This window comes from Choloepus didactylus, chromosome 9 (assembly GCF_015220235.1).
Source record: "Choloepus didactylus isolate mChoDid1 chromosome 9, mChoDid1.pri, whole genome shotgun sequence".
NCBI lineage: Eukaryota > Metazoa > Chordata > Mammalia > Pilosa > Megalonychidae > Choloepus > Choloepus didactylus.
The window spans coordinates 111,384,723-111,410,700 of NC_051315.1; the positions used below are offsets into that span (position 1 = coordinate 111,384,723).

Sequence of the window (25,978 nt, forward strand, 5' to 3'; positions counted from 1 at the left end):
TTATGCGGCAGTAAGAAGGAACGAGTTTGTGAAACATATGACAAAATGGATGAATCTTGAAGACATAATGCTGAGTGGAATAAGCCAGACACAAAAAGAGAGATGTTCTATGTTATCACTAATGTGAACTCTGTGAAAAATGTAAAATAAATATTTTATATTGTAGAATGTAGGAGACATAAAGATAGACAGCAACTAATGAAGGGAGAACAATCTGATAAGAACAGATAAACTACTGAGGGTAATTTCAATGTTATGGGAATGCTCAGGAATGATTACGGTTTGCAAACTTTCTTGGGTATGGTGGGACCATGTTGGAAGCAATGTAGTTATTTCAGGTTGTTTTTTGTATTCCTTTGATTTGTTAGGGTTTGTTCATTTTCTTGGGGTATGGTAGGGACACAATGGAAGCAACAGTTATTTTACGTTATTTGTTTTTCTTAATCCTTTGTTTTGTCTGAATTTTTTTTTTAATTTTTTGATAAAGTAAAAAGAAAAGCTATTGCATTAAAAAAAAAAAAACCCACAAATAAATAAATAAATAAAGTGGGCTCCAAGGAGAGAAAGAAACACACAAATGCAAGCAGAAGGTTGAGCGAGAGGTCTGTGAGAAGGGGCAGAAAGGACAGTGCCACAAAGTGCCAGCCTTGTAGTAAAAATTTTCTGCCTCAAACTTGAATAAATGGTGGGGAATTGGGGATGGCGGTCACATGGATCTTCCAAGTAACCCATGTTAAAATAGCTGCTATGCAGCCGTCACTGCCCCTTCTCCCATTTTTAATGAAATCATTGAAAAATAAGCTCCCCCAAAAACAAAACATACAAAATCTATTACAATTTAGTTTGTATTGCTATCAATTTAACTTCAATAACCTACACATGTTCTGTTCCTATATATCTCCATCCCCCCTTAATGTTATTCCTTTTACAAATTACACCTTTATACACCATTGGCCCAATAACATAGGTATATGAGATTTTACGCATTTGTATTTTAAGATACATTAGTAAAAAGTATTGTTACAAACAAAAAAATGTAATAACACTGGCATTTACATCTACCTATACCAGAGGTCTTTATTTCATCATACAGCTTCAAGTTACTGTTTAATGTCCTTTCCTTCCAATCTATAGGGCAGATCTAGTGGTAATAAACTCCCTCAGTGCTTAATTTCTCCCTCTACTTGAAGGACAGTTTTCCCAGATACAGGATTCTTGGTTGACAGTTTTTTTTTTCAGCACTTTAAATACGACATTGGTCTTGCCTTCCAGCCTCCTTGGTTTCTAATGAGTTAATTAGATGTTAACCCTACTGAGTATCGCTTATGATGAGTCGGTTTAGTCTTGCTGTTTAAGATTGTCTTTGTCTTTGGGTTTTGACAATGTAACTAAGTGTCTTGGTGTGGCTTTCTTGGAGTTTATTCTGCTTGGAGTTCGTTGAACTTCTTGGATGTTTATGTTCATGTCTTTGATCAGATTTGCAAAGTTTTCAGCCATTATTTTTTCAAATAGGTTTTCTGCCCCTAAATCTCTCCTCCTTCTGAACCATCTATAATGAGAATGTTGGTACACTTGATGCAATCCCATGGGTTCTTCAGATTTGTTCATTTTTCTTTGTTCTTTTTATTTTCTGCTCCCCAAACTAAATAATTTCAATTGTTCTATCTTCAAGTTTGCTGATCCTTTCTTCTGTCTGCTCAAAAAGGCTGCTGAAGCCTTCTATTGAATTTTCCATTTCAGTTACAGTTTTTAGCTTCAAAATTTCTACTTGGTACCTTTTTAAAATTTCTATCTCTTTACTGGAATTCTCATTTTGTTCACATACCATTTTCCTGATTTCCTTTAGTTCACTGATTCTATTTAAGATACTTGATCTAAAACCTTTGATTAGTAATTTCACTGACTAGATTTCCTCCAGGATCATTTCTGTTGAATTCTTTTCTTTTAGCCCTGTGACTGAGTCATACTTTCCTGTCTCTTTGTATGTTTTGTAATTTTTTAGTTGAGAACAGTAGTAGATTCTAAGTATTATAGTGTGGTCACCCTGAAAATCTTGTTGTCCCAGTCCTCAGTCCTCAAGGATTTCTGAATTTTATCTGCTGAAGATTAGAGCTATCTATTTTTCATTTTCAGAAACTATTTCTCCAGAATGTAAATTCCTTGGTTTGTATGGTTACTGAAGGATCTGTTATCTCTGTAGTCATCAGTCAGCAGACATAATTTTCACCAAAAAACAAAACAAAACAAAAAAAAAAACCAACCTAAATAAATATCAAATAACATATGCAGCCTCTTTAAGTCTGCTGATAGATGCCAGTGGGAATCCACTGCTGCCAAGAGGCCAAAACTGAGGCTAGTGTCCATGCTGGTCTTTCGGGAATCTGTTACACTGACCTTGACAGATTTTTGGAGGACAAGGTTTCCTTTGGTCACTGTGGTCCCAACCAGCTGTTCCTGGAATGCAGGATGTTGTTACCACAGTCATTGCAGTGAGGCTGAAGAATAAGGGGTGGTTGTTGTCTTGCACATTTGCACATCCCCTCACTTTTGAAAGCCTGAAATCTTGGCAGTTTCTCCATTCATCCAGCAGTCCTGTTGTTGTTCTAAGTATCCAATCAGGTTCCAGAATTAGTAGCTGGTAATTCCAACCTCTTTTTCAGCTCATTCAATGCTGCGGTGGGGGCAGCAATTTGTACAACTTCCTACTCCAGCATTGTGTGTGTGCCCAGTTTCTTAAGTTTCCAAACAATTTCTGCCAATCAGGCATACATAAATTCTTACCCTGTAATGTTCCCTCAGCTGGCAGATACAAAGGTTTCTAAAGCTGCCTTTTGCTAAAGACCTACCCTCTGAAGAGGATAAAGAAGTAATAGCATATTTCAGATTTTTTTAAAATTAGGGAGCACTGACCTTTGTCAACACTTAAGAGTGAAAAAACAATTTACCAATCAGACTTAATTTATATTCAAATTTTAAATCTATATTTCTAGCTTTAAAACAGGTCCTAAATTTATGACCTTGGTTAGAAGTTTTCTGGTAAGACAGTAACTAGCTTTAAATACTTTAACTCTAAAATCCTAAATAAGCAGATTTCACATGCAGATGGAAAATATGTCAGATAAAGGCATTACTTCAGTCAATTTACCATTTTTTGAAAAATGAAATTTTGTTGGCAAACAAGATAAGTGTATGTTGAACTTGGTCACTTCCATGAATGAGAATTCCATCCTCTCTGACAAATTTAATAACTACTCACAATGTAAGAATGCCCAGCTTTTATGTCCAACTCCAGCTCTCTGCTGGAGCTTCAGACCTGTTTACCTAACATGCTTACTAGATAACAAGCTGTAAATGCCTGACATCTCAAACAACTCATCTCTCTTCCAATCCTTACAGCCCAATTCTTCCTAGTTCTTACCATAGAGAACATGAAAGGGACTACCATCCACTCAGAAATTTAGGAATCCCCCCAGACTCTATTATCCCTCACCCCCTAAATCTAATGGTTGTTTAGGTCTCCCTGAAATCTCTTTCAAATCTATGCTTTCCTCCTCTTGCCTCGTCAACTGCCTTTTCCTTTGTTCATGACTTTTCACCCCTCAACTAACTTCTACAATAACTTCCTAAATGTTCTTCTTACTCTCCCACAACCTCGTGAAGTATAGTCATCAGCCTGGTCTTCAAAGGAATCTGAATTTCAAGTACTTAGAATCTGAGGTTCCCTTAGTATGATAAACAAGACACTTCAAATTCTGGTTCTTACCTAACTCTTCAGTCTCTACTTCTGCTACTCATTCCTCATTGTCCATTTATTTTAAAATGACTTTCTGGTTCCCTGGGTATTGATTCACACTTGCATGTGTTTGCCCATGTATAGATTTCATCTTCACTTCATCCCCAAAGTGTCTGGCAAATCCTAACTATCTTCTAAATCTTCAGAGAGGGCACAAAACACTCTCTTGTGCACCTCAGATTCTTTGAAATATTTTTACACCTCAAAATGCATTTGGTTACTCTTAGTTTGAAGGGAACAGTATCTCATTCAGCATTGTAGTCTTAGCCCTTAGAACAATATCCAGAATAACGTAGGTGGCTAACCCATGACTGATAAATGTAAACTGATCTAGAACTGAGATGAGGCTGTAATCACAGGGAGAATCATCAGATCCATTTGCGATTGAAACGTAAATATTTACTCAGTGCCAATTTGGGCTTAGGACTAAAAAAAATGAATCCATTTGAAAAAAATCTTTCTTTTACTGATATGGGCAATCAATGGATATATCTACATGGCAGAAACTACTATTATTTCTATTACCCATGTCACCATCTCCAACCCTGTTAAGAATATCTTTGATATACCAAATCAAAAGCAACTTATTTTCACAGTTCAAAATCAGAGACAAATGGTAATTTCACCTCTGATCAGGTACTCAAGAAGAAAATTATGTATTGTTTTCCAATAGAGTACTTCAGTCTGGAATGAATATTATAGTTTTGCATAATCAAATTAACAAACATAAATTTTTAAGTGTAGAAAAAAGTATGAAAAAAATGGTATCTTAAATTCATTTTGGGTGCAGAAAATAAGCAGTACAGAAATGAAAACCAATTAACTATTTTTGCTGTAATAAAATGACCATCCTCCAAAATTAGTCAGCAGAAAACAGCAGTAAAGATGACCTTGAATAATCATCCCTGAATGGTCCATCCCATGACCTCTGGCAGAATATTTAGGAAAGAGGCATTAGCTTTTTTTTTTTTTTTTAATCTTCATTTTATTGAGATATAGTCACATACCATGCAGTCATACAAAACAAATCGTACATTCGATTGTTCACAGTACCATTACATAGTTGTACATTCATCACCTAAATCAATCCCTGACACCTTCATTAGCACACACACAAAAATAACAAGAATAATAATTAAAGTGAAAAAGAGCAATTGAAGTAAAAAAGAACACTGGGTACCTTTGTCTGTTTGTTTGTTTGTTTCCTTCCCCTATTTTTCTACTCATCCATCCATAAACTAGACAAAGTGGAGTGTGGTCCTTATGGCTTTCCCAATCCCATTGTCACCCCTCATAAGCTACATCTTTATACAATTGTCTTCGAGATTCATGGGTTCTGGGTTGTAGTTTGATAGTTTCAGGTATCCACCACCAGCTACCCCAATTCTTTAGAACCTAAAAAGGGTTGTCTAAATTGTGCGTAAGAGTGCCCACCAGAGTGACCTCTCGGCTCGTTTTGGAATCTCTCTGCCACTGAAGCTTATTTCATTTCCTTTCACATCCCCCTTTTGGTCAAGAAGATGTTCTCCGTCCCACGATGCCAGGTCTACATTCCTCCCCGGGAGTCATATTCCATGTTGCCAGGGAGATTCACTCCCCTGGGTATCTGATCCCACGTAGGGGGGGAGGGCATTAGCTTTTATAAGATATTAATAAATTCTATTAAAAGCTAACACTAGATTAAAATAAAACCAAACTGAGAGGTGGGCCAAGATGGTGGCATAGGGAGGTATGGAATTTAGTTAGCCCTCTGAAAGAACTAGCATATAGCCAGGAACAACTAGTAAATAGTCTGGAACAACTGTTGGGGGACATCTGTGACCGGACAAACATCATAAACCAGTCTGGAATGGGTAGAATGGTTGAGATCACGGGACAAGAACTTAAGTAAAGCTCCTCAAACTGTGAAGCTGGCAACCCTCCCCCACTGGCATGACAGACTGAGGTGGAAGACTTCCCTGTGGGAAAAAGAAGCAGTCTACTAGGAGAAAGGGACAGTAGCTCAGCCAAGCTCCAACTGCGGTTTTAATTAAGAAATCTGGACTAGTCAATAGAAGCCATGAGCACAGATAAACCTGGAGCAAGCAGAAAAGGAGCTGGGGCTGATGGATAAATTAAATAAATAAATAAATAAATAAATAAATAAATAAATAAATAAATAAATAAATACAGAGGCTTTGGGAATTGGGGGGCTGGGGATGGGCTCTGAAAAGGGGATTTTTTTTTCTTTTCTCCTTTTTTTTTTTTTTTCTCTCAGCCTAAGTAGCTCATTAGAGAAAGCCTCAGGCATTTTCAATTGTCAGTGCAGACCAAGGCAAGAGTAGAGTTAAGACAGATTGTCAAAGGAAGAAATCAAATGTAAGAGATAAATCCCTAAAGGGTCTATGTTCCCTAAGAAAAGAGGGAAGTGGGGCTCAGTTCATGTGGCCGCCCTCCCTCTGAGAACTCAGACCCTAGGGACTAGGGGTAAAAAAAAAAAAACAACAGAAACAGCTTAAGCTTAGCTTCTGACACTCTCAGCCCCTGGCAGGGACAGGGTCTACTGAGAATTAAAGGCAATGCACCACTCTACAGGGGTGGGGAGCCATGAACTGACAAGCGCCACCTGCTGGGCAGAATAGGAAAAGCATAGCATCTAGAGGCCTCACAGGAAAGTCTGACAACTTTCTAGGTCTTATCCTCAGGGAAACCTGATATTGATTACACCCTCTTCCTGAGACCTGGGCCTGTGTGGTCTAGGAAAATCTGACTGGGGTAATCAAGGAAACCAGATGCCTAGATAACAAAAAATTATGAATCACAGTAGAAAAAATGAAGATATGGCCCACTGAAAGGAACAAACACTTAAAATGAGATATAGGAGCTCAAACAACCAATTAAAGACCTTCAAACAGATATGCTAAATATCAATTCAAAAAACAAATCAAAGAGTTGGAAGGTATGGCAAAAGAGATGAAGGATATAAAGACGACACTGGGGAAACATAATGAAGAACTTGCAAGTTTGAAAAAAATAATTGGCAGAACTTATGGGAAAGAAGAGCACAACAGAAGAGATGAAAACCACAATGGAGACACACAACAGCAAATTTAAAGAGGCAGAAGAAAGGATTCAGGAACTAGAATACAGGACATCTGAAATCCTACACAAAAAAGAACAGATAGGGAAAAGAATGGAAAAATATGAGCAGGGTCTCCAGGAATTGAATGACAACATGAAATGCACAAATATACATCTCATGGGTGTCCCAGAAGGAGAAGAGAAGGGAAAAGAGGCAGAAAGAATAATGGAGGAAATAATCACTGAAAATTTCCCATCTCTTATGAAAGACAAAGCTGCAGATTCAAGAAGCACAGTATACCCAAACAGAACTTTTCCCAATAGACCTACTCCAAGATGCATAATAATCAGATTATCAAATGTAAAAGACACAGAGAATTCTGAAAGCAGCAAGAGAAAAGTGATACATCACATACAAGGGAAGTTCAATTAGAGTAAGTTAGGATTTTTCAGCAGAAACCATGGAGGCGAGAAGGCAGTGGCATGATATATTTAAGATACTGAAAGAGAAAAACTGCCAACCAAGAATCCTATATCCTGAAAAACTGTCCTTCAGAAATAAGGGAGAGTTTAAAATACTTTCTCACAAACAGAAACTGAGAGAGTTTGTGAACAAGAGACCTGCTCTACAGAAAATACTAAAGGGAGGCAGTACAAGTAGATAGGAAAAGACAGGAGAGGTTTGGAGAAGAGAGCAGAAATGAAGACAGTAAGAATAAAAAGAGAGAGAATATAAAAATAACATATGCCATATAAAATCCAAAACACAAAATGGTAAACAGTAGACTTTACATTACGTGAAATTAGCCAGAAACAAAAGGATGGATATTCAATGGACTCACTAATATCAACTAACATTGATGAGTGAAATTTGACAATTAAAGTTGAGAACACAGGTTTTCAGGAAATAGAAAGAAGTCAGAAAATGGGCATTTGATGCTGAAGGAGTACGAAGGGTTCAAGAGGATAGATTGTATAGATCCAGAAATGGACAGCATAATACTATGTGATGGTGGCACAATACTGTAAGTACTCCAAACAAAGATTAAGTGTAAGCATGGTTGAAAGTGGAAGGCTAAGGGAATGTATGACACCAGAAGGAAAGACAGAAGATAAAAGACTAGGATTGTATAACTTCACGAAACCTAGAATGGTCAATGATGGTGATTATATGTACAAATATAAGAATGTTTTTAAAAGAGGGAGAACAAATGAATGTCAACATTGCAAGGTGTTGAAAATTGGATGGTATAGGGGAAAAAATACAATCAATGCAAACTAGAGTCTATAGTTAACAGCAACATTGTAAGATGCTTCCTTTAATTGTAACAAAGGCAATATACGAAGCTAAATATCTATAAGGGGGATATAAGGGAGTGATATGAGATTCTTAGTGGTGGTGTTGTCTGACCTTTTCACTGTATTTTATTTTATTTTTCTTCAATGTTTTATATTTTTATTCTTTTTTTCCTCTTTTCCTCTTTCATTGCAGAAGAAATGGAAGTGCCGTCATATAGATTTTGGTGGTGAATGCATAATTATGTGATTATATCAGGAATCATTAACTGTTTAATTAGAATAGATCATATGGTGTGTGAATAAAACTGTTCAAGAAATAAACAGAGGGATACAAGTGCTGGAGAAAATGTGGAGAGAGGAATGTACCTATTCACTGTTGAGAGGGAAGTAGAATGGGGCATTACATCTAGACGGCAGTGTGGTAGTTCCACAAGAAGTTAACCATGGGGTTGCCATATGGTCCTGCAACCCTATTACTGGGTATATACTTGGAAAAACTGAGAGCAGGGACATGAATGGACATTGCACACTGGTGTTTATGGTGACATTGAGAATCTATCCATGATTCTCAATGGATAGAGATGACCTAAGGGTACATCGACTGATAAACAGAATGGTGAACTGTGGTGTATACATACAATGAAATATTGAGCGGCTGCAAGAAGGAATGAAGTTGTGAGGTATGCAACTAGGTGAATGGATCTTGAGGACAGTATATTGAGTGAAATAAGCCAGAATCAAAAAGAAAATCATTGTAACGCCTCACTAATAGGGAGTAACTATAATATGCAAACTCTGAGAATTAAATCTGAGAGCATAGGTTATCAGGGGAAGGTTTGTGGTAAAGGTTCCTTGACTGTAAGCTCTTATAGCAGTCACATCTATTCCTGAGTTGTAATGGTTATTTCTAAATTCTGAGATGATGAGCTGTTTGCGTATAATCTGCTCAGTCCCTGGAACTTCAGGTATCTGTGTGACACCTGAGACTCAGAGGCAGAGACCAGCAGCTATGAATGTCAGCATTACCCCATACAGCAAATGTTAAAGAGGCTGAAAAAGAGATGAGACTTCAATTAGAGATATGAACAAAATGGACTTGATTAGGACTAAGGTAAACCAGACTAAAGGGAAAAGGATGATAATGCCTGTGTTTTAAAACTTTGACTTCTGTGTGAGATCAAAGGAAGAGATGTTTATTTGGTAGAAAACCTATATTTTCTGTAGCATGCTATATAATGTAACTTGTATGGTCAGTTTACTTAAGCACCATAATTACATGGAATCTTGAATAGGGGGTGAGATCTCGTTGGTTTGTACAGGTTACTATGAAAGCCCAATATATTCCAGAGGAATTTGCTCCACAGAAAATACCAAAAGAGAATAAAAAGAATTTGTAAAGCCCCCTTGAGGGACTTGGGAAAAACTGGAAATAATAAAATTCCCCACCTGGGGAATTCCTGTCATTCTTGCAAACATTGGGGACTACCATTGTAATAGGCCAATCCCTTGATCTTGGGGCTTGCCCTTATGAAGTTTGTTACTGCAAAGGAGAGGGTAAACCTACTTATAATTGTGTGCCTAAGAGTCACCCCCAGAGTACTTCTTTCGTTGCTTATATGTGGCCTCTCTCTAAGCCAACATTGCAGGTAAAATCACTGCCCTCCCTCCTATGTGGGCATGTAAATCTCCCTGGCAATGTGGGACGAGACTACTGGGGATGAGCCTGGACCTGGCATCATGGAATTGAGAAAGCCTTCTTGACCAAAAGGTGAAGAGAAATGAAACAAAATAAAGTTTCGGTGGCTGAGAGATCTCAAATGGAGTTGAGAGGTCACTGTGGAGGTTATTCTTATGCATTATTTAGATATTTCTTTTTAGTTTTTAATGTATTAGAATAGCTAGAAGGAAAACCTGAAACTGTTGAACTACAATCCAGTATCCTAGATTCTTGAAGGTGATCATATAACTGCATAACTTACACAGAATGACTGTGTGATTGTCAAAACCTTGTAGCCCACACGCCGTTTCTCCGGTGTATGGACAGATAAGTAGAAAAAAAGGGGACAAAAAGTAAATGAATAATAGGGGGGAAAAGGAGTATGAGATGTTTTGGGTGTTCCTTTTTACTTTTATTTTTATTTCTTGGAGTAATGAAAATGTTCAAATGATTGTGGTGATGAATGCACAACTATCTGATGATACTATGAACAACTGATTCTACACTTCAGATGATTTTATGGTATGTGAATATATCTCAATAAAATTGCATTAAAAAAAAGCTAACACTAAATAGTCATGAGTCCATCCAATATTATTAAAATAAAAAGTAATAAGTAAAGTTATCCATTATGGCTTTTAAAATAGCATAGATACATGGTATCCAAACCACTCTCAGCTCCCTCCTACCTCAGTTTGCTTTTCAAAAATGGTGACCACTTCCCATTCTTTATTATATGTCACTAAACAACACTGCCGAATAATTTAAAAAACATGCACACAAAAGTATCAGCATCCTGGAAATAAGCAAGAAATTTAGTCTAGGAGGAGGGCTACCATAGTACTTACTACTATGGCACAGACTAACTATTTAGTAAAAGATCTGATTCAAGATTCAAGATCTGTTCCAAATCAAAATTTGGTAATACCTGAAATATCCTTGGAATTCCTCCAGTATTGTAGTGGACCACTAGGCTGACTTTATTTTCTTTTTCCACAATTTCAAAGGATCCTTCTTTCCACTTTGTAATCCCAGTCTGCATACTTCGAATTCTGATAGGACCATGTATCTTCAGAGGAGACATACTTTCTTTAAAAATAAATTGCTTCTAGCAAACTTAAAAAAGAAAAATACACCTTTACCTGATAGGTTCTAAGGGAGAAAAATAAAAATAAAATAAGTTACAATTTACTAGTGATTAAAATAAGAGTTTAAAAGAGAATCTTAATTAAACAGCCGATGTCCCTATCTCCATTTTGATAAACTGCTTTTATAATGCATTCTCAAAGGCCTGATTAGTTGAATAGCACAGGCAAGAAAGACAACTAAAGCAATCACCAAGTTTCAGTGACTGAATCTAACCACCTTTTATTTCTTCTGTGTATGTTCCCTTCCTTGCCATGTATGCAGTACCTGTGTCTATTAGTGCCTAAACTCTGCATTTTGCAGCATAACCATACTGCTGCCAATTAAGAATACCAAAATGCCATTCCAAATGTGATTACTCTGCAATGGACCTAACCTTTATCTTCACCATTAAAGTGTCAATCATTTTCTTCCTTCATGAATGCTAATGGGTCTTGAATTTCATTCATTTTCAGCCACCTGAGTCCATTTTTTAGAATGGAGTTCCTCTTAAAATATCAAAGATCTCATCAAATAATTCTTTCTAACAGTCTGCAGTCCAAGCAAGCCCACACACATAAAAGACATTAAATGAATAAATTTTTAAAGAATAATCAAATTAGTTTAAATTCCAGAATTGCATTATTTGAGAAAATCACCTTAAACTCTAAGAAAAACAAAAGAAAGAAAAAACAAAACCTCTCTTTGAAAGAATCACCTACCATATATGTTTAATATTACAACTCCTGGAAAGAATCTTTATCAATTTTATCTTTGATAAATACTCAGGTTTCCTGAATGAACTCCTAACACTTAAAATGACTTATGACAATAATGGAATGTTTAAGACTTTTCAGATGAGCAAATGTCAGTAAGTAATTACAATTATAGTAATCACAGTGCATGTGTGTATTATATATATGTATATACATATGTATAGATACACACAACACATATAATATACACGATCTAAAATGGCTAAAACAAATTTTAACATCTCTAAAAACACTATCTCCAAAATTGATTCTTGCTTATAATTCAATAAACTAAAAATTATAATTGCCTCTGTCTGAACAGCTCAATTAGAAAAGCTGGAGATATTGTACAAAGGAAAAAGACCCTAAAAATCAGGCGCCAGCTCTATCACTTACTAATTTGTAACCAAGTTTTCCCAACTGTGAAGCAAAAGTAGCACATGCTATAGTATTGCAGCATTAAATGAGAGGACACACACTAGGTACTCAACAGACAAGCCGCTATTAACATTAATGGAATCAGTGTCCATTTTCTAAAATTCCTTGTCTAAAACACCTGTTTCTCCTAGGACTCCAAATAAATAAGTTGTTAACATGGGTCACCAATTCAACTGTTGGGCCCAGGCAGGAGACATAAATGGCTCAGGCAGGCAAAATATGAACTGCTACTCAAATTAAGCCAGTTATTACCATGTAGATACAAACAGTGAATCTAGCATTGCCAGATCATCTAATTTTTCAAGAAAATGAAGACATCCAAAATTTTATATAAACCTGTCCGTTTTTAATTGTGGGCAAGGAATTCCAATTTATTTTTTAAAGCTACACATCAAAGAAAATCCTTCTGCAGGCAGGACACTGCCTGGGAGTCCATAGTTAGAGGCATCTAGTTACTGGACATGAAATAATCAGGGAAAAAATAAGAGTTGTGAAAACACTTTAAGTAATTAAAAGATGTTATATACTCTGTTATTATTCATTTAGGTCATCAAACTCTTTTGAGTGTCTATGGCCAGAATTAGATAGTAGTATAACTGCTTGAGTATATGAATCCATCAAAGTAATAGAATCCATTACTGCTTATAGACCTGTCTGTTAACATGATATTTTACTCAAACTAGTAACTCTACAGAAATTTGGGCCAGCAATGTGTGTTTGTAATACTTTTTTGCAATTAATGTTTTTGCTTCAGTGCTTTGAAATGTACTTGAAGATTTTTTTCCACTCTACCTATCAGAGCTACAAAGAATACCTGTCTCCTCTCCTAACCCAGTTGCTCTTGTCAAAAACATGAGTTGTCACTGACTTCTCTCTTGATATTTACTGTATACTGGAAATGGATCAAATCACACTGCTAGCCTCCTTAATATCACTCAATAGGCCCTCACAACCCTCATAATAAAAACCAAACCTCTTTAACATGACATAAAGGCCCTTCATCATCTAGGCCCTGCTTAAGTCTTAACCCCAACAAGTCCCCCAAATCCAGTCATTGTGAGTCACGTGTTCTCATGCCTGTATACCTTTGCACATGTTGTGGCCTGTATCTGGAGGATTTTTATGCACTCTCTCCATCTATTCCCCCCTACTTCCTTAATTCTTCTCCTGGCTATAAAATCAAGGCTCAACTTAGATGTTACCTTCTTTAGTAAAATCTTTCCTGGTTTTCTTTCCCCTCATTTTCTCTATCCCCCTATAACCACACTGTGACTACTTAAATTGCTTCTTGATTGTCCTGATATACCCTTTGTTTCCCTCTAGTAAAGCATTTATTACACAGTATTATAAACTGTCTAATTCTGTCTCTATCTACACTTCCCTATTTGAAGACAGGGAATATCTTTAATCTCTGCATCCCCACTAAGACAGTGTCTGACACAGAAACAGAAACCCATTTTTCAAGAATAATGAACAAGTCAGCACTATCAATTTTCTTCAATTTGCTATTAAAATATACAACAGATACTAGAATAATAAATCCCCTTTATATGACCAATACAGGGTTCTCCTGACTAAGCTCTTTATCAGAGTATCATCATGCACTGCATTATATATAACTCATCTTTTGAAGACTACATCTAAGCTGCTTCTTCTCCACTAAATGCAAAGCTATCCTTACATCTTAAGAATTCAATGCCAGAAAAATAATTTATGAATGACAACTAATATGCCCTTGCAGAATGCATTAAAACAAAAACATTAGTAAACTTGTTGCAAACTAGATTCATATTTTTCCTTGTTTAAAGAAGAAACTTGGTATTAAGAATTGTATCACTTGTCGAATTTCCTGGTCTTTCCCATGTCATTATGGGTCAGGGTACCAAAATAAAAGGGACTACAAAATCCCCATTCTCTAAGTGTTTTCTTTACAGAACCAAAAGGAGGCAAAAGTCATTGGCCTTGAATCCCTCCAATGAAAATACATATTTTTAAAATGACACTATTTAATGAAATTTGGAGATGAAAAATTAAAAGTTCACTAAAGTATTTGAGAAATACAAAAATTTTATTGGTTATTTCTGTTTATCTATAATTCTCTGTGTCTCTCAAACATTTGGTGCAGAGTTTTGGGTAACTGTATAAAATTTTACTTCGGGTATGAGAAATACTCTTAATCATTTCTACTAGCAATCTCTCTTTCTTCTAAAGAAAAAAACTTAGAGGCAGGACATAAAATTGGCCAAACCAATGAAATAAAAACTTTTTCTTAATGCCTCAATTTACCCCATTACCTACTTTTGCGCTAAATTAATTATATCTACTTTTGCCCATTCATATTATCAGGGTTTGCCCTACTTGGTTAAGAGAAAGAAAAACTAAGTTTCTTTTTCAGTATGTAGCACCATCTAGTAACAGTTAAACTTTCTATGAACCTAGGACAAAGACAAGATTTCTTTGCACTCTGTAACACTAATTCTCTTATCAAAGCAATATTAGGAAGACAAAGGATAAGAACTAATTATTCTTTAAATATGTTCAAAGAGATTCTGCTTTTCCTAAATTTCTTCACAATTATTAAAATTATTGTTCAACTTTGAGCATTACATGAAAGTTCAATCAGTAATATCAACAACAATATTCCTATTCTCTGCACATTTATTTGAATGCTCACATTTTAGACACTGCTTTAAAAACTTCCTCATCCAGAGGACATTCTGTATTAAAGAAAGTAAGCTAAAACATAAAACTGTGACTACAAAATAGAACATAAACAGTCAAATTTGTCAATTTGCACTCATATTTGCAAACAAATATCCAAAACAAAAATAATACTTACTTTTCAGTGACTTTTACTGAAAAACCTTATGTTAACAATTCATCTTTATTCTGATCCTTGTGCCAAAGGCAAAGCACTCTTCTTGGGGAACTACTCATATTCTGCAGCTATGCCAGTCCTCCGGAAGCCATCAGCTCAGCTAAAGAAAATATAAGTGTGCGTTTTTAAAAGAATCCAACATAGCAAAACCAAAACTTAAAAGAAAGTGGTCATTTATACAACATTAACCCTTTGATTATTTAAAAACCACAAACTGTTCTATTGAAAACATTTAAAATATGATACTCAATAAACACACACAGACAAATGATGAATGCAACTGTAGGAACCTATCTGTTTTGCAAAATGAGGGACTTCAGGAGCCGGCACCTTGATCAATTTGTCTTGGTTTACTTACCCCTGCTACATTTTGAAACTAACAAGTCAGTGAAAAAGTTTATCCTATGTTGACTTTATAGACATTGTTATATAATGATGGCTTAAGTCTTAAAACACCACTTCAATGACATTTTTATACAAATTTTAAAGACAGTAAATTCAGAGCTTTTACTTTTCTTTCAAAACTTTGTGGGTTTCTCAAATTTCTTCTATCTTAACTCATTTGTTCTTTTAGAAAAAAGATCATTTACTGAGGTATACCAATTTGAAGGCACTGTGTAGTAGTGATAAAAATGTGAAGATGAAAGTCTATGCTCATATAAAGAGGCTCCCAGATTTCTCTACTTTTGTCCTATCAGCACTCTTAGCATCCAAAACCCAGAAACCAGCCTTTTCATAGCTACTACCCTAATTCAGAAACTCATCACTTTGCCATCACATCACCCAATATTTATTATGCAACGTTTATTAAACACAGTGCATTATCTCATTTCATTTTCACAGTAATCCCAAAAGATAAGGATTATTGTTTTCTGTTACACAGATGAAGAAACCAAGGCTTAAAGAGCTTAAGTAATGTATCCATGATCACAGAGTCTGAAAGAGACAAAACTAGGTCTAATGCCCAAGCCCACACTTTTAAAACTACCATATTCCATCCTCATCAAAGAATTGCAGCAATTGCTTTCCAGTCTCCATTCTCTCAGGATTTTTCTATCCAATGAATTGCTTATACTACAATATTCTTCCTAAAGAACTATTCTTTTGATCTCCTCCCAACTAAATTATGGACTAGCTGTCGCCTTAACTTTCTCCCTGAATGGGGGAAAAAAAGTCATATCTTCTTTCATACTCTAACAAAATACCAGGCACTTAGGAGGTGTTAAACATTAGCTACCGATGTTAATCCCCCGCTCCAAATATTTTTAATAGTTCATCATTACCTACAGAATAACTCCAAATGCCTCTCTGTATTTGCCACTCATAATTTCCTATTTCTAAACACAAATCCTGTTCTACAGATTATTAAGTTTCAATATTTCCTCCCACATCCACCACCAACTGACTTAAATATGGAATTCTGTTTTATCTACTTATAGAAATCTCATGCTCAAGTGTCTCATAGTTTACCCTGTTGTGAAAATATATAAACCACTGTTTTGATTTCTGAGGTCTTTGTTTCTTAAAAGAGCCAAACAACAAATGCAAGAGACGAAATTAGTGGTCTGGCTGACAGTGAAGAGGGAAGATGGCCTAAATAAAATTCATGTCCAATTAAGAGTCTAAAATCTGGATGATTTTGTGATATAAGAATGGGTAAAGTGATACAAAGCTAGATAACCTTTTGTTTTAATCTTATACGTCTTTTAATCTGTTTTGCAAAACAAAAAGGTGCTTGTCATGAGTTGACAAGAATATCAGTAAGTTCGCTCTTCCATAAGACACGGTGGTTCTCACAGCAAGTACCAACTTATTTATTTTCAATAAATTCTTGAGAAACAGAAATAAAATAGTCACCAGCTTTTATTCTACGAAGAGGAAGACTTTAATCACAGAAGTAAATATATAATTACAAGTTCTGATAAATGATATGAAGTCAAAGCACAGGGCATGATGAGAGATTATAACAGGTATCTAAGATTTAGGGGAGAGGGTAGGGAGACTCAATCAAACGATTCTCTGAGAAAGTACCACTTAAGCTGAAAATTGAAAAATGAGTTGATTTGGGGGGGATGGTGGTGTCAGAACACTCCAGCAAACAGAATAGCATGTGTAAAGGTTCTGAGATGGGAAAGAACTTGGAGCGACTGAAAAGCAGCAGCAAGGCTGGAGGTTAGTGAGAGAAAGGAGAATGGTGCTAGATGATGCTAGTGAAGCAGGCAAGAATCACTTATGGAGATTTAAAACTTTTATCTTAAATGTAATAATAAGCACTTGGTGATCAGAAAACAACTGAAAGATTAGAGAAACATGTTACTGCTGAGTGGAGAAGTAATGTGGTTTGTTTGGATTTGGGGAGGAGAGTGGACAGGAGCAAGAACGGAAGAAAACAGGGCAACCTATTAGGTAATAGGTGATAGGACAAAACCAGAATACTGACTTTGTTCAGCTTATAGCAATTACAATAACAATTAGAATTTACTGTGTGCAAGTGCTTATCTCCTTTATCTCAGGGCTATCTCATTTAATCTTCACAACAATCCAATAAAATGGGAACTCTTATTATTCCCGTTTTACAAATGAGAATACTGGGAACAGAGTGATTAAGTCCAGGTGAAAGACGATTGTGGCCTGAACTAGAAAAGTGATAATGAAGATGCAGACAGGTTCAAGAGATAAATACACAAACACAAACACACACACACACACACACACACACGAAAAGACAGAACTTGGAGATGGTATGGATAGGTGGGACGAAAGGGAAATTATGAACGACTCGAATTTCTAGCCAGTGTTACTGGATAAATGGATAGGACATTTAATGAAATGAGGCAATGGAGAAGAAAGGATTTGGATGTGAAGAGAAAGATTAAAAATTTCAATTTTATACATTATTTTTGAAATTCCTAAGGAAAAAAAAAAATCAAGTTGCGATGTCAAGCAGGAAGTTGGCTATTTAGAGCTGGAGCACACACATACAAAAGGAATGGGCTGGAAATAAAAATTCTTAAGTCATCAATATACAGACAGAACTTAAAGCTTAGGAAGGAAGATATGAATAAAAAGAGAAAAGGAGCTGGGACTGAACCCAAATATTCTATTTTACTCCACCAAACATCTCTCACTAAGATCATGGATTACTTCAATGTCACAGAGGTTTTCCAGTCCTCATTCAATTTTATTTTTCAGCAGAATTTGACACTATTTCCTTTCATCTCTTCTCCAACACTCAAATTTCTCAATGCTACATGCTAAATCCCGTTATTTTCTATACTCTTTGGGCAACTGCATCCACATTCATAGCTTCAAATACTACCAATATGGCAGATAACATACATACATCATTACTGGAAATATCTATTTATACTTCCAATCTAGAACTCTGCTTGAGCTCCAACACTATATCCAGCTGCCTCTTAAGAGTCTAGTTAGAGGCTTGTCATCCATTACTATCCCCAAAAAGGTGTTTACAGAGATGAAATTCTGAGATTACCACAAAATCACTATTGGTCAACTCTCCAGAACACAAAACTTTGTTGTCAACTCCCATTTCCTTCCATGGATCATGATCTAAAATAGGTAAACATGACCACCTGATTTGACGGCTTAGAGAAGAGGAGCAACCAAATACACGACCAAAATACAATTCATGCTTTTTGGTGACTGATGGTTAAGACGGGAAAGAAGGTGAAGATTGGTCCAGAGACTGAATGAATTTCATGTCCAAGTGACCTGATGGGATGTGCGGCAACAAAAGTCACCTGAAAAGATAGCAGGCCTCGTTAAGGAGCAAGTGGCGAATGACGACAACCCCAGTGTAAGGGGCCAGTTTCAGGTTCGGAGAGGACAAGTGACAGTAAACACCACATCACAGGAAAGCGAAAGCCTGGGGGGAAGACCCAAGTGGACTACCTGTGACGCCCGGGGAACGTCGAAGGGTTGGGGGCTGCCTGAGAAGAAGCGGAGCGAACTCCAGAAGAGTGAACGCCGAGTGGGCGGACCGCGCAAAAGGGAGGGGGAAGGAAACCCGGCAGTTAAGAAGTCTCCGGGACCGCCTTACCTGTGCCTTCGGGTCCGGAGCCCCAGGACAGGCCCGCGGAAAGCACAGAATCCGCACGGAAGGGAAAGGGCGCGGGCAAAGAAAGAAGGGACACCGACCACGGTGGAGCTGGGTCGCTAGCTAACCCCTACTCAGGGAAAGCAGCTGATGGCGGGAACTGTGACCATACGCAAACACGCACGCACGCACACTCGACGCGAGTAGGCTTGGTGCGTGCGCGTAAGCGTGCAAACCCCGCCCCTCGGACGCCCTCGCCCCGCCCCAACACCAAGGGATGTGGAGCCCACGCAGTCCCGCCCCTGCCCTGATAGTGGTACGCACGCGCACTTTCCATTTCACCCGCTTTCGACCTCCTACCCTCTCCCTCCTACTCAGCTCTAGCTGGGCATGCGTACTAACTGTCCTTCGGGACTGCTCGGTTTTTCCCGCCCATCACTGGCCTCCGTAGTACGGACAGAGTTCACGCCCCTCTCTGGGGATACCTACTCGAAGCCGGAGGATGCAGGGACTAGCAAATCGTGGGTGTTCTTCCTGTGTTGAATCTTAAAGAGCAAGGGGCATAATCTGTGATTGACTCCTCCTAAGGCCAGGAAGCGGGAAGACGTTGTGTGGGCGGGGTCAGGGGTAAGAGGTCAGAGGGCTGCGAATGGGGCGGAGCTAGCCGTTGGCGGATGGCGGCTGCGGCGGCTCTTCATGTTTGGCGGCTTCGGCGCTGAAGCAGCGGCGTGGGTCGGTCGTGTCCGGTGGTGGGAGGAGAGCGGCGGTCGCTCCCAACATGCACAGCTTGGCGACGGCTGCGGTGAGTGACTGGGCCGCCCGGCCTGGGCCCAGAGACCCTCTTCAGCCCTGCGTTTTGGCGTCCTTTCCTAGTGTCGGGCCCTGAGTCCCCCTCCTTCTGGTCTCCACCCGGGAGGCTCAGGCTCCCCTCCTTGCCGCGCTTTGACTGTGGTAGGGCCGGCTCCCACCTTTCCAGCCGGCCGGTTCTCCTGGCCTCTCGCGCCTCACATCGCGTTCTTTTTCGCCCCCGGGGCCTGGTCCCGCGGCCGGAGCGCCTCCCTCGCGGCCCGGGCAAGTCATTCATTGATTCAGTTGCGCTGACCAAGAGTTTCAGGGCGCCGGTTGCGTGCCGGGCACCGGCGGGGATAAGAGCAATACTGAGGTAAACCTGATGCGGCCCGTGCTCTGGGAACTCGCCGCCTAGGCACATCGCCCCGGGAAGGAAATGGTTTCCATCTCAAACCATTTGCTTTACAGATGGAAAATCTGAGGCACGGAGAAGTGAATGATTGTTGAATCGGACTTTTGGTTCCAGGTGTTTAAAGCCTTTCTCACACGTCTCATTCAAACACTGTGAAGTAGCCAGGCTTCCCCAGCGTGATAAACAAGAAATACGGATCGTGTAATTCGCCTTCCGAAGTACTCCTGTGCTTGCACTTAGAGGAAATACAGACTCCTTGCCATGACCTACAAGGCCCTGTATTATAGGGACCTTACCCACGTTTACAACCTCATCTTATATCATTTTGTATCTAAGCTCCAGCTGCACTGATCACCCTTCTGACTCTTCTGCATGCGTTTTTTTTTCCTCTTCAGGGTGCACTTTCTGGTCTCTACTCCTGGGATGCTCTTACCTATGTCTCTGGTTCTATCTCTCTTGCTCAAGTACAGTTTATGGATATAATTGCCTCCTCATCCCTCAGATCTCATCTAAATCTGCCTCGGAGTGGCCTTGCCTGACCACCCTATTCAAAGTAGTTTTGTAGCCTGAAACTTTTCTCTATTACAATATCTCTCATAGCACTGATCCAATTTGTAACTATTGTGTTTGTTTACTTGTTTGTTGTCTGTCTTCCCCTTCAGGTCAGGGACAGGGATTAGGGGGTCCTGTGTTCATTGTTTCCACAGTGCCAGGACAGCTCCTGGTACAAAGTAAGGATTCAAATACCTTGTTGAACGAAAGAATATTGATTAGGGAGGTGACCACTGACAGCACATAGCCATAATGGGAAAAAGGGACTATTTGATATGAGTGCACTCTTCTGAGTGCCAATTCCACTTTTTCACCAATATGAAGTGATTTAAGGAGATAGTAATGTACTGGAATTGCATTACCAAGCAAATGACATTAGACACCCAAAAATTGCCTTAATTTTAAAATGACAAGTGAAAAAGTGAACTGAGTGTGGCTAGGTTGTAGAAAACACTGCTTTCTGAGATTTGATCCTTATTGTCTCATTGCTGTTTCCATGGCCAGTGACATCTTTGCCTCCTATCACCATGTTTCTAAGTGTTTATAGCTATTCAAAGTGGAGAGGTAATTTTTATATCTCCCAAATTAGATGATTGCAATTTTCCTAGCCAGTTGCAAGGTAAGGTGGTTGTTGGTAGGCAGAGGCAATTTAAACTGAGGGAAATTCTAAGTTTGGCTTGTCCAGCTCTGAAAATCTGATTGTCTTCTCCAGGCTTTGTACTTCTGATATCAAGACACTCTTCCTTATGTTCCCTACACTATGTACCTATTTAATTCCTTTTACTTTCAGTTGCTCCTTAAGGCATCTTTTAAACAGCCATTAAAGCTGCAGTTCATTATGTATAAGCCCTCAAAACATGTTTCTTCAATTAAATTCACAATGCCTTACATTTATTTGAAAATTGGAACTTTTAACCTTTAGGACCACACAGCAACTCTGACAAGTTCCTTTTTTACCATGCCTTCACTAGGATATTTGATTAGTGAGGAGACTGAAGCATAGAAAAGTTGAGTCACCTCTTTTCCAATTCATGTCTTCCATTAGACCAAACTGCCTGTGTTATTCTGATTTGGGTAAAAATGTGTATCAGCCACTAGGAGTTTGGAAGAATTAATAATATATGCAGTGTTGTCTACAATAAGCTGCTTGAAAAGATACTTATTTTTTGCCCAGTTCATAAGAATTTGTATTTATGTTGCATATATTTATCTCTCTTTTTAAATAGTAGATAAGTCATCACTTCAGTTAAGGAGATAGAAAGCACTATCAAAGGATAATGTGATCACATGTGAATGTGGGTTGTTATTCACTAGAGGTAGGGATTGAGATGATTTGGGAAGTATCTTAAATCTTGACTCCAGTAGTGTTTTATTATGCTAGAAATGTGTAGTTGACTCTTGACATGCTTGAGGGAATACATCTTCACATGTTCTTTGTTGCCACAATGGAATATAATTTACTTCTTTCTCTCATCTGTCAAATGAGGACAGTTATACCACCCAAGAAAGTTCTAAAGATTAAGTAAGAATAACAGAGTACACAGCAATTGGCTGGGTTCACTCGCTGGTTACATGACTTGCTCCCAGACTTCAGCCTTGGGACTTTAATTCCTGACTCAGCAAAGTAACAGATTACTCTCATATGGACCTTGGAGGTTGCTTCAGATTAATAAAACTACAAATCTTCTCTTACCAAGGGTCTCCTGTAATGAATATTATGCTAGTGATCTGAAAGAGCCAAAGATAAGCCTTCAGGAGATGTATTGGGTATGCATTTTTTTTAAATGTTCCCACTAATTCCCACTGGTAATTCTAGCATCCCTAAACTCTGTCACTTACCACCTAGCCAGCATTATCATTCATCATTTTATATTGCTTTGTTGAAGCTGTGATGGACTCCCAGATGCCCTCCTGTTTGGCAAGTAGAAAGAACTCTGTGCACTCTGAAGTATCTGATTCAAACACTCTCTTTTCCTGTGTTTCCCATTGAAGCTTTAGGCAAATTGCCTAACTTCTTTTTGCTTGTTCACTTCCATTTTTTAAGTCATTTTGAAGAACATTCTGGCCTGTATTTTACAAAGATATGAGAGTAATTAAGCAAATTTAATACTTTACTTTGAGCGCTATTTGTGAAAGTCCGTTTTCTGGGAACATGATAATTATGTTGACACCCAAAGCCATGTGTCAACTCACCTCTAGACTTGGGAAAATAATCCCTATTACAGTCTAATTCCATTCTGTCTTTATTCACTCTTCTGTAATCCATTGTTAAGAAAACCAACAGCTATTTTGGCTCTTTACCATAAAGTTGTGTTGATACACTTGGCTATTTTTTGTCTAAGAAAGCAATCAACACCAATTTTTTCCCCAAAGGGGGAAATTCCTGTTTTTTTCCAATAATGGAGAAACATGATCTGTTTTATTTAAGATAACATTAAAATATCTTTCTCCTTGTCATATTAATTATTAAGATCTTTCAGAGACAGACGACTAATTGTCAGCACCCTGCTTTTGTGACACTAGCAGTTAGCCATTGGTGACTCAGTATGGTAAATCTCTTGCTTGCGTTAAGCTTTGTTGAAAGAAGTGTTGTTTGAGAAACATGTTCCATGTATAAGCTTAAACTTAAGGGGGCAATTCCCACCTAAATTTTGATAATGTAAACATTATAATTTTTTAAACACATCTGTTAAGAAGAATTTTTTACTTTAGAAGGTTATTATTAATAATATATAGTAATGGAGAGGAAACTAAGATGGCGGCTAGGTGAGACAGGGCAAAAAACACCTCCGTGAAAAACACTAGATAAAAACCAGAAAGAGACCCAGAATACCGGTTACTGCGATGCGCCAGCTGGATGAGGTCTGCTAGTTCCCAGGGGCCGTATACTTGGTGAAACCGGGAGTCTGCATTCTGAAACAAGTGAGAAAGCTGGCTGGAAGACCCACAGCCGCGTGGCGGTCTGGGGAAGCCAGGGTTTGGAGTTTGGAGACCGACAGGCTCTTTAAAAAAAAAATAAGAAGAAGAGGGAAAAACCCAAGAGCAGCTGCAGCTGTGATAGTGGGAACCATGCAGTAAAACACAGCAAGAGGGGGCTGGGCCGGCCTCTCGGTGTCTGGCCTGTAAGATAGCCCACTGCAGATACCCTTGGGGCCAGGGGAACGGAGGGGAGAGCCGGAAGCAGAAAGAAACCCCGCGGCTAGCAGCTGGCTCCCCGGAGGGCTGGATAAACTCCTGCCCGGGGCCGTGCCCACAGCCTAGAGCTCCACCAGTTGTCCTGGAGCTGGGAAGGAGGAACTGTGCAAGGAAGGGGGTGTTGAGACGCCCCGTTCAGCCATTTTTGCATCAGGCTGAATGCGCCCTGGCACGGTCCAGCGGCCTGGGGCTTCCCTTGAGGGATGGCTCACACCGGTAACATAGCACAGCATTCCCTTGGCAGAGGTCCTGTAGGATCGTGGCTGAGTGGAGGGACCTGCTCGGAGAACCCAGGGACACTACGCCAAGTCCGGTGGTTTGTGGGACAGCGAGAGAGAGGGTCTGGGGCTGAAATGAAATGAAGGCTTAGACTCTTGCGGCGGCCTTGAATCTCCGGGAACCTGGGGGATTTGAATATTAAAGCTGTCCTTCTTCCCGGGCCACCCGTACATACACCCCACATTCAGGGCGGACGGCTCCAGCAACACACCCAAACTGAGTTCTCCAACTGAACCCCACAAGAATCATTTCCCCACACACGCGGGGACAAGGTGGAGAACTGACTTGAGGGGTATAGGGGTATAGGTATAGACACCATCTGCTGGTTAGTTAGAGAAAGTGTACACCACCAAACTGTGTTGCTGAAAAATTAGATGGGTATTTTTTTGTTTTACAACTTGAAAGAACGCTATCAAGCAAAGCAAATGCCAAGAGGCCAAAAACAACAGAAAATCTCAATGCATATGATAAAACCAAATGATATGGAGAATTCAACTCCAAACACACAAATCAACTTATCAGAAGAGACACAGTTCCTCGCCCAATTAATCAAAGAACTACAATCGAGGAATGAAAACATGGCAAAGGATTTAAAGGACATCAAGAAGACCATGGCCCAGGATATAAGCAACATAAAGAAGACCCTAGAAGAGCATAAAGAAGACATTGCAAGAGTAAATAAAAAAATTGAAGATTTTATGGAAATAAAAGAAACTGTTGGCCAAATTAAAAAGACTCTGGATATTCACAATACAAGACTAGAGGAAGCGGAACAACATCTCAGTGTCCTAGAAGTCCACAGAACAGAAAATGAAAGAACAAAAGAAAGACTAGGGAAAAAAATCGAAAAAATTGAAATGGATCTCAGGGATACGATAGATAAAATAAAACATCCAAACTTAAGACTCATTGGTGTCCCAGAAGGGGAAGAGAAGGGTAAAGGTCTAGAAAGAGTATTCAAAGAAATTGTTGGGGAAAACTTCCCCAACCTTCTACACAGTATAAGTACACAAAGCATAAATGCTCAGCGAACTCCAAATAGAATAAATCCAAATAAACCCACTCCAAGATATATTCTGATCAGACTGTCAAATACTGAAGAGAAGCAGAAAGTTCTGAAAGCAGCAAGAGAAAAGCAATTCACCACATACAAAGGAAACAACATAAGACCAAGTTGTGACTACTCAGCAGCCACCATGGAGGCAAGAAGGCAGTGGCATAACATATTTAAAATTCTGAGAGAGAAAAATTTCCAACCCAGAATACTTTATCCAGCAAAACTCTCCTTCAAATTTGAGGGAGAGCTTAAATTTTTCACAGACAAACAAATGCTGAGAGAGTTTGCCAATAAAAGACCTGCCCTACTTCAGATTCTAAAGGGAGCCCTACCAACAGAGAAACAAAGAAAGGAGACAGAGACATAGAGAATTTTAGCAGACATATGTAGACATATATACATCCCAAATCACCAGGACACTCATTTTTCTCTAGTGATCATGGATCTTTCTCCAGAAGGGACCATAAGCTGGGACATAAAACAAGCCTCAAGAAATTAAAAAAAAAAAAAATTTGAATATACTCGAAGCACATTCTCCAACCACAATGGAATACAAATAGAAGTCAATA

The 25,978-nt window shown here is 38.6% G+C and overlaps 2 protein-coding genes across 7 annotated transcripts in view; one reads left to right on the top strand and one right to left on the bottom strand.

Moving 5' to 3' along the window:
- USP37 (ubiquitin specific peptidase 37) overlaps positions 1-19,735 on the bottom strand; it is a 159,207-nt gene extending 139,472 nt beyond the window's left edge. For 3 of the 6 annotated variants that reach the window (XM_037848583.1, XM_037848582.1, XM_037848578.1), the window contains exons 1-3: positions 19,129-19,306; positions 15,027-15,165; positions 10,798-11,021 (exon numbers count right to left, since the gene is read on the bottom strand). In XM_037848583.1, coding sequence (XP_037704511.1) covers positions 10,798-10,953 — 156 coding nt within the window. In that variant the 5' untranslated portion in view covers positions 10,954-11,021; positions 15,027-15,165; positions 19,129-19,306. Of the gene's footprint in view, positions 1-10,797; positions 11,022-15,026; positions 15,166-18,980; positions 19,066-19,128; positions 19,307-19,614 lie in introns of those variants that run through there. The other 3 variants (XM_037848579.1, XM_037848581.1, XM_037848580.1) reach the window with 3 other exon arrangements.
- Positions 19,511-25,978, top strand: part of CNOT9 (CCR4-NOT transcription complex subunit 9) — a 38,569-nt gene continuing 32,101 nt past the window's right edge. Inside the window, exon 1 of the mRNA XM_037848586.1 lies at positions 19,511-19,927. Within this exon, the coding sequence (XP_037704514.1) occupies positions 19,904-19,927 (24 nt within the window). The 5' untranslated portion in view covers positions 19,511-19,903. The remainder of the gene's footprint in view (positions 19,928-25,978) is intronic.